General features: G+C 39.7%; 1 protein-coding gene across 2 annotated transcripts in view; it reads right to left on the bottom strand.

Moving 5' to 3' along the window:
* ANXA7 (annexin A7) overlaps positions 1 to 9,964 on the bottom strand; it is a 40,434-nt gene that overhangs the window by 7,541 nt on the left and 22,929 nt on the right. For both annotated transcript variants that reach the window (XM_017854519.1, XM_017854520.1), the window contains 4 exons: positions 5,358 to 5,460; positions 4,744 to 4,838; positions 1,079 to 1,192; positions 673 to 843 (listed from right to left, as the gene is read on the bottom strand). In XM_017854519.1, coding sequence (XP_017710008.1) covers positions 673 to 843; positions 1,079 to 1,192; positions 4,744 to 4,838; positions 5,358 to 5,460 — 483 coding nt within the window. The remainder of the gene's footprint in view (positions 1 to 672; positions 844 to 1,078; positions 1,193 to 4,743; positions 4,839 to 5,357; positions 5,461 to 9,964) is intronic.

Genomic DNA, 9,964 nt, shown 5'->3' with positions numbered 1-9,964 from the left:
AAAAAAAAAAAAAAAAAAATTTTTTTGTAGAGATGGTTTCTTGCTATGGTGCCCAAGCTGGCCTCAAACTCCTGGCCTCAAGCAATTCTCCTGCCTTGGCCTCCAAAAGTGCTGGAATTACAGGCGTGAGGCACCATGTCTGGCCCTAAGTGTGTTTCTAATGCCATTCCAAATATGTTGGAGTATTTTCTGTCAATTCTCCAGCACATCTGGGGAATCAAAATAAGGAAGGTGCTAATCACAGTTATTACTGGGAACCCTAAAACATTTTTCTGCATTTCTGGGTCTCCTCACAGAGTCCTCACTTCCTGTAGCAACCTCTATGGCAGTCCTAAACATCTTCACTTGATGGTATGGCATAATGGGGCAGGATAGTGATAAGCTCAAATGTATACTTTCATCCCCATCCCAGCCACAGAGCCTTGTATTGGTTTCTGATTCCATACAACCTTAGAGGTTAAATCTCTAATTCCTTACAAAAGCCAGATTTACAGGAATAAATCTCAATAGTAACTACAAAGAAATCTGTACACTGGTTTCTGTGTTGTCCCTCTGAAAGATGGCAATATTGTAAGGTTGCTAAATATTAAAAGGAGTAAACAATGCTCACTGGCAAAAGACTTTTAAAGTATGTTTCCTCTATCAACGCACAAGCATTCATACTGTACTCACCTGGCACATGGACACAAGTAAACGCTCAAAATGTCCTGATGTATCTGACCTAATGTCTTTTTCAAGGTCTCGTCCAAATTCTGACTGATAACATCTGACAATTTCTCGGATTTCCTGATTTGTTCTTGTGCACAAAATCTCAATCAATACACGTTCCTGAGTTCCTGCTCCCTACATGAAATGAAGGGAGGATTATACAAATAAAAATGAAATTCCTGCAAGTAATTAAATCTTACTGCTTCATCAAATATTACTTTGTTCTCTAGAACTAAAAACTATATATTCAGATGGATGGCGGGAAATAAAGAATTGCTTTAATTACCACTGTAAATTCAGAACTGCCATAATTTGTATGGTCTTACATATGAAACAGGAGAAAATACTCACAACAAATGACATATAGTACCTGCATTGCTTTCCGTAAGCTCCAGGCATCGTAATACGTAGGAGACATGAAGAGGGCCAGAATCAGTTCTTCCATATTTCCACTTAACTCTGATTTGAGATCTTTGATTAAATCCTATTTAATTACAAATACAAGCTAAGTATATGTGTTCTCCAAATTTTGTCACTTGAGTGTAATGTGTGTACAAGCAGATCTATTTTATTCATTCTATCAATAAACATTTAATAAATTCTTATTCCACTCTACAAGGTACCAAAACAAGGGATATATGAAAAAAAGAATTATTCAAACTAACAAAATGATAAACAGATATTTGCTTAGTAAAAGAAACTGTTCTTGGTTCTATGAAGAAGTAGAAACCATTATGATCTTGTTCTTATTTGTTTTTTTTGTTGTTATTTTTTTGAGACAGAGCCTCGCTCTGTCACCCAGGCTGGAATGCAGTGGTGTGATCTCGGCTCACTGCAACCTCCGCCTCCTGGGTTCAAGCGATTCTCCTGCCTCGGCCCCGAGTAGCTGGGACTACAGGCGCATCCCACCACGCCCGGCTAATTTTTGTATTTTTAGTGGAGATGGGGTTTCACCACATTGGCCAGGCTGGTCTTGAACGCCTGACCCCAATTGATCCACCCGCCTTGGCCTCCCGAAGTGCTGGAATTACATGCATGAGCCACTGTGCCCAGCCGATCTTGTTCTTATTTGGAAAGATACACATCTAAAAAAATAATAATAATAAAGTAACCTGTACTCTAGCACTGGGTAAGTAGCATAGAAATAAGTAACAGAGAAAGTTGAAACAGAAAAAGGTCAAAGTCAGCTAGAGAGCTCAGAGAAGAATGTACAAATTAGCAAGCAAAGAGGAAGGAGAAAGGTATTTCAGGTAAGAAGGACCACCACCAAGGAACACAGAAGGGGCTCCCAGCCTTGACTCTTCATTACATTCATCTGTGGAGCTTTAAAACAAACAAACAAAAAAACAAAAAAACACTGACGCCAGGACTAAGACTCAGAGACTGTGTATTTTTAAGTTTTAAAGGAAATTACGATGTTCAGTTAAGGTTGAGAATCACGCGTATAGAGGCAAGAATGAGCAAAGCTTGTTCAATGGAACAATAAGACAACTGGTTTTGTTACAGAGGAAGGTTTTCATAATGGATGAGTTAAAACAAAGTTGTAACTAAATCTCGGATTATTACATCGAATGCCAAGCTAAAGAATGTGGACTTGATTCTGTTTGCTGGGAGGAACCATTGGAAACTTTTCATGCAAGAAAATGGCACTGATGTAGCAACAATATTCAGAATGGATGATGGTGACAAAGAAGCTATAGATGAAAACATTTAGGCTACTGGAATATTTAGTTAAGAGGTAATAAAGTCTTGGACTTGAGTGGTAACAGTGGAAATGAGAAGAAACAAAGTAGACAAAAGAAACATTTTAAAGGGCCACTTTATAGATCAGATCAATAAAAACTAGTAAATAACCAATTGCTAGGACAAAGCATACAGAATACTCTCTGACTGATAAAAACATGGAATCAAAGATGACTCTATAGCAGGCTAGAACAGTATTTTACTAATTAGGAAGTTAAGAGGTGGCTAGTGGTACGGAAATCAGATCGTTAGTTTTAACTCTAAAGCAATATATAAGAAAACTCGGGATAGCATTGTACAGACTAGATAAAAAATTCATAACATGGCAAATATCTTTGTGAGAAAAGTGAGTCTGATGTTGAAGCTTAAGGAGATCTAGGGTTTGTGTTGCATAAACAGTCACTGGGCTGGGCAGACAGGGAAAGGCAGAATAGAATAAGCAAGGTGGGACTAATCAATGGACCATTATGCCATTCTGAGAAACATAAACTAGATGCAGAGAACATTAGGACATTTTTAGGATTCCTATCTAAATGACAAAGCAGGTCGGGAGTGGTGGTGCAGGCCTGTAACCCCAGCACTTTGGGAGGCCAAGGCGGGCAGATCACATGAGGCCAGGAGTTTGAGACCACACTTGCCAACACGGCGAAATCCCGTCTCTACTAAAAGTACAAAAATTAGCTGGGCATGGTGGCAGACACCTATAATTCCAGCTTCTCGAGAGGCTGAGGCACGAAAATTGCTTTTGCCTGGGAAGTGGAGGCTGCAGTGACCGGAGATCGTGCCATTGCACTCCAGCCTTTTGAGACTCTGTCTCAAAAAAAGTAAAAAAAAAAAAAAAAATCAATCAATCAATAATGCAAAGCAGTGTGCTATCTATGTTTTCCCACTATATCTGAGGAATAGTGGCATTTTTTAGCCATAGAATCTTGTTGGATTTAGAAACTGATAATCCATTCAACAAATATTAAGTGGCTACTTGCCATTATACACTTGGTACTGTAATACAAAGATGACTATGACCATGGTTTGTCCTATGGGAGCTCAGTTTTTGGGGGTGGGCCATGAGATTAGTAATAACAGAGGTTTTACAAAGTGCTGTGGGACTACAGTATTAAGAAGAAGCTAAATTCTGTCCAGACTAATGAAAGAAACTTCACAGAGTAGCTGATATTTAAGCCAAATCTTAAAGAAGTTGGCCATGAAAACAAGAAAAGGTATTCAAGGCCAGGAGAATGGCATGTACACAACACAGAAGCATAAAAGATCATGGTGTGTACACAGAATGGCAAACATTTCCATATTATTATTTTTTTGATATAGGGTCTTGTTCTGTGACGTAGGCTACAGTGCAGTAACACAATCACAGCTCACTACAGCCTGACTTCCTGGGCTCAAGCGCAATCTTTCCACCTCAGCCTCCCAAGTAGCTGGAACTACAGACATATGCCATCACACCCAGCTAATATAATTTGGTGTAATTGTTGTTGGAAATGAAGTCTCCCTATATTGCCCAGGCTGGTCTCGAACAGCTGGCCTCAAGACATTCTCCTGCCTTGGTCTCCCAAAGTGCTGGGATTACAGGCATAAGCCACCACGCTCAGCCCATATAATTTTAATATAGGACATGTTTAGAGAAAGGGAGAGAAGCACAAGACCAAGAATAAACAAGGGCTATGTAATAAGCCTTGAATCCCACTGTAACAAGCAGAAGATTGAGAACCATCCTCTTGATCATGATTGTAGTCGTGATCTACTTTCTACTGAATATCTATCACATGTGTGACCAGAGTAAGGTATGATTATGAGATCAAGGACTACTCTAGAATGAAAAAGCCTTTTAAGAGAAATAGGGCACTAAGTGCTCAAAACCCAGCACTTTGGGAGGCCTAGGCAGGCGGATCACTTGAGGTCAGGAATTTGAGAGCAGCCTGACCAACATGGTGAAACTCCGTCTCTACTAAAAATACAAAAATTAGCCAGGCATGGTGGCGTGCACCTGTAGTCCCAGCTACTCAGGAGGCTGACGCAGGAGAATTGCTTGAACTTGGGAAGCAAAGACTGCAATGAGCTGAGATCGCACCATTGCACTCCAGCCTGGACACTGCAGTGAGACTTCATCTCAAAAAAAACCAGAAAAATATATAGGGAATACAGTACTCTTGAGGTCTCTGAAATCTAGTTGTCCCTTTTTTGCACCCCAGGTACTAATCAAAATATAGTATCCAATCTGACATGAATGCAGAGTCTACCGGCCACTGCTGGTGCTCACTCCAGGAAAGAAAAACATACCTTGCCATAAGAGGTCTTAAATGCTGCTTTAATTTTTTGCCTCTGATCATTGGAACGGTTGGCCACCACGTCCACAATTGCCTGTTCGTCTGTCCCTGGAAGAACCACACATGTTTAAATAAGGACAAAGAATGTGCTAGGTGCTGCTTGAGGTCATCTCCTTTTTTTTTTTTTTTTTTGAGACAGAGTTTGTCACCCAGACTGGAGCGCAATGGTGTGATCTAGGCTGACTGCAATCTCCAACTCCCAGGTTCAAGCAATTCTCCTACCTCAGCTTCCCGTAAAGCTGGGATTACAGGCATGCACCACCACACCCAGCTATTTTATTTTTTATTTTTAGTACAGATGGAGTTTCGCCAGGTTGGCCAGGCCGGTCTTGAACTCAGGTGATCCGCCCACTTCAGCCTCCTACAGTGCTGGGACTATTGGTGTGAGCCACCACACCCAGCCTGAGGTCATCTCTGAGAATGCTTACAAGGAACTAGACATCAGATTAAATTCAGGTACGTGCACCTAGGCTGACACATAAACTTGGTTTATGAGATAAGGTTTATTTTTACTTTAGAATTGATCACTTTAACTTATTAACAAAGACAAAAATTTGTTTTCCTTACCAAAACCCTTCATTGCCTTACGAAGAATTTCTGCATCTCTCATAGCATCGAAGTTGGCAGCTGGTCGGATAGTTCCTTGAGTGCCCTGACTCATTGCAGCAGGCTGAAAATAAAAGCCATAAAATCTGAGTCAGCATTTCCAGAAAATTTCTAATGAGGAAACTTAAAGACTTCCCCAGACATCAGTCTTAAGTAAGAAGGCCAGTGTTTGGGTTTTAGGGCAAGGATATGAGCATTTTATTACCAGGGCTCATTCTGGAACAGACAGGAAAGACCTATCCCCTTCAGGACAGATTTTCTCCTGCCAACACATAGCCAGACACCAAACTTCCAGGAGACAAGATGGCCAAACTTGTGAAATTAAAGTCACAATCTTCTTATGGTTTCCTTTTCGGTAGAATAGGAAGAAAAAAGGAGATTGATCCCTGAATAGTGTGAGATGAGCAACAATGTTTGATTTAAAAACAGAAGAATATAAAATGGCTTTAGTGAAGTAGAACATGAGTGCCCAGTGAGATTTCAAACCAGCAATATAATTTTAGTAATATCTCTTAATTTCCTATATGGACCCTGATTATTACACATGAAATAAGTCTACATGAAAATAAAAAATTGCCATTTGGTAAATACTATGGTAGTAACTGTTTCAGGCAAGAATCACCAATGGGTGCTAAAATTAGGTGGCAAAAATATAAAGAAACAGGATATTTGCATAGCTTATAACATTACAGCAGAGAAACTTTGCAGGCACCAACTTAAATGATCAAACTTAATTATCACCAGTAATGGAATAAGTCAACAATAAGTGTCTCCTGATATGATGCACTGGGGGCACAAAATCATTTCCGTGGTACTCTTGCCAAAAAGGCATGACCTGGATTTAACCATGAGAAAATATCAGACAAACCCAAATTAAGAAATATTTTACAAAATAACTGACAGTGTTCTTCAAAAGCATCAAGGGCATGAACAACAAAGACTGAGGAACTATTTCAGATTAAAGGAGACTTAAGAGACATGACAATAAATACAACACTGCATTCTGGATTTGATCCTGAACCAGAAAAAGGACATCATTGAGACAACTGGTGAAACTGAAATAAAGTCCATAGGTTGGGTAACAGTACTATATCAATGTTATTTGCTGATTTTGATTGTTGTATTGTGCTTATGTAGGAAGTTAACATTTGGAGAATGTGAGTACAGGGTATATACGAATTATTTGTACTATTTGCAAGCCTAAAATTATGTCAAAATTAAAAGATAAAACAATTTAAAATACAAAGCTATGAAATAACTCAATAGTTTTCCCCTATTTTTTATTTTTTACAGATAGGGTCTCACTCTGTTGTTCAGGTTGGAGTGCAGTGGCACAAACATAGCTCGCAGTAACCTTGAATTCCTGAGCTCAAGCAATCCTCCTGTCTCAGGCTCCTGAATAGCTAGCACTACATGCGTGTGCCCAGCTAATTTCTTACTTTTGTAGAGATGGGGGTCTTGCTGTGTTGCCCAGGCTGGTATCGAATTCCTGGCCTCAAGTGATCCCCCTGCCTTGGCCTCCCAAAGTACTGGAATTACAGGTGTGCGCCCAGCCCAGAACAATTCAAGAAGTTTCTTTGGGTATTCAAGTCACGGCTTAAGAGGAATGGGATGAAGATGATGCTCCACTATTTTTTAAAAATATTTTAATTGTAACAACACATTTCTTGTATGTCTGAATGTTGACCTAAAATAAAGATTACTGTTGTAAAATAAGTGTTTTCACCACAGAAAACACACACACACACACACACACACACACACACAATTCAGTATCTCCAAAATATTATCATTTAAACATGCAATCAATACCATTTCAAAATAAAAGGTGATTCAACTGCTTTTTAGACAACTGAAACTGTATTTAAAGTTATACACATTGAATACAGCAGTACGCCAGCACTTGTAGGGGCAAACTGAGGAGACAAGAACAAGCCCCATCTTTCAGCAGCTTTTCAAGATAACACTTTTATGGGTCAATAGCTCCTCCCACTCACATATATTTTTACTCCAACATTTTCTTCTACCAGTAAGCCTTAGCATCCATCCTCTACTAGTTTCCAAGCTAGGGCTGTAAGCAGAGAACTAACAAATATACCTATAGTGGTTTTAATAGAAAGCTAAAATTATTCTACTTGTAGCAAATATTCAAGTATAAAGAATTTGTATGAGCCTTCATGTCTCAAGAAATTAAGTTTCCTTTGATGTAACCACTGTCACTAAAATCCTAAACAGGACAGAAGCCATTGTTTCTAATACACTGGACTAGATAAACTAACGCTCACTGTGTATCGTTTGATGATTCTCATTTTCTGTGATTCTCTTCTGTAAAAAAAAAATATATATATATACACACACACACACATATTGATTTCATATTTCATCTGTGGGGGAAAATTTTTTTGATGTATTCTCTGTTGAAAGTCTAAGTTTGAGGTAAATTTTCAAGAATACTGTCATCTTCCAGGCATTAAACTGAATTCAAACAAAAGAAATCAGGATCTGGGCTGGGTGCAGTGGTTCATGCCTGTAATCCTAGCATTTAGGGAGGTCGAGGCAGGTGGATCACAAAGTCAAGAGATTGAGACCATCCTGGCCAACATGGTGAAACCTGTCTCTACTAAAAATACAAAAATTAGCTGGGCGTGGTGGTGCACACCTGTAGTCCCAGCTACTCAGGAGGCTGAGGCAGGAGAATCACTTGAACCCGGGAGGCGGAGGTTGCAGTGACTCGAGATCGCGCCGCTGCACTCCAGCCTGGCAACAGAGCAAGACTCTGTCTCAAAAAAATAATAACAATAAAAGAGAAATCAGGATCTGTGTTCTTGAGGTTAAAACTCTAGGGGAGAGTTCTCAGCACAATCCGCTACCAGAAGTTCCAACATTTGCCATTCTTTTTTAATGCCCATTTGATTCCAATCTTCTTGCTGAAAAACCATCATAGAGCTGGGTACAGTGGCTCACACCTGCAACTCCAGCCATTTTGGGAGGCTGAGGCAGGAGGATCGCTTGAGCCCAGGAGTTCAAGACCAGCCTGGGCAACACAGCAAAACCTTCATCTCTACCAAAAATGAAAAAATTAGGTGGGCATACTGGTGCACAACTGTAGTCCCAGTTACTCAGGAGGCTGACGCAGAAGGATCACTTGAGCCCAGCATTTCGAGGCTGCAGTGAGCTTTGATCATGTCACTGTACTCTAGCCTGACCTGAGCAGCAGAGGCCCTGTCTCAAAAATGAACAAACAAATGAAACAACAACAATCAACAACAAGACTATCACAGAATTAGAGAACTGGATCAATCAGGAGGGATAAACTGGCCCAACTTCCCATCTAAGACAAAAAGTTTTTTACACCTTCCTTGATACACACAGACACATCCATACTCACATCAACCAAAATCTGCCTGTGGACTTTCAGTGACAAGAAGCTCACACCTCACAGGGTAGCCTACTTCACTTCCATCTTAAAGTTCTTCCAAAATCTAACACTCTGCATTCTGTTAACTTCTACCTACTGGTTTTAGTTCCAGCTTAAGGTGGTAATTGTTACATAAAATAAGTTGCATACGAGACTAACGAAGAAAAGAGAGAAGAATCAAACAGATGCAATAAAAAATGATAAAGGGGATATCACCACCGATCCCACAGAGATACAAACTACCATCAGAGAATACTATAAACACCTCTATGCAAATAAACTAGAAAATCTAGAAGAAATGGATAATTTCCTAGACACATACACCCTCCCAAGGCTATACCAGGAAGAAGCTGAATCCCTGAATAGATCAATAGCAGGTTCTGAAATTCAGGCAATAATTAAGAGCCTACTAACCAAAAAAAGTCCAGGACCAGATGGATTCACAGCCAAATTCTAACAGAGGTACAAAGAGGAGCTGGTATCATTCCTTCTGAAACTATTCCAGTCAATAGAAAAAGAGGGAATCCTCCCTAACTCATTTTATGAGGCCAGCATCATCTTGATACCAAAGCCTGGCAGACACACAACTAAAAAAGAGAATTTTAGACCAATATCCCTGATGAACATCGATGCAAAAATCCTCAATAAAATACTGGCAAACCAAATCCAGCAGCACATCAAAAGCTTATCCACCACAATCGAGTGGGCTTCATCCCTGGGATGCAAGGCTGGTTCAACATATGTAAATCAATAAACGTAATCCATCATATAAACAGAACCAAAGACAAAAACCACATGATTATCTCAATAGATGCAAAAAAGGCCTTCGACAAAATTCAACAGCCCTTCAGGCTAAAAACTCTCAATAAATTAGGTATTGATGGGACATATCTCAAAATAATAAGAGCTATTTACGACAAACCCACAGTCAATATCATACTGAATGGGCAAAAACTGGAAGCATTCCCTTTGAAAACTGGCACAAGACAGGGACGCCCTCTCTTACCACTCCTATTCAACATAGTGTTGGAAGTTCTGGCCAGGGCAATCAGGCAGGAGAAAAAAATAAAGGGTATTCAATTAGGAAAAGAGGAAGTCAAATTGTCCCTGTTTGCAGATGACATGATTGTATATTTAGAAAACCCCATCA

The sequence above is a fragment of the Rhinopithecus bieti genome, unplaced genomic scaffold (genome assembly GCF_001698545.2).
Source record: "Rhinopithecus bieti isolate Rb0 unplaced genomic scaffold, ASM169854v2 scaffold_36008, whole genome shotgun sequence".
Lineage (NCBI taxonomy): Eukaryota > Metazoa > Chordata > Mammalia > Primates > Cercopithecidae > Rhinopithecus > Rhinopithecus bieti.
Note: the sequence above shows the minus strand (reverse complement) of the source record. Positions and strands in the feature narration are given on the sequence as shown.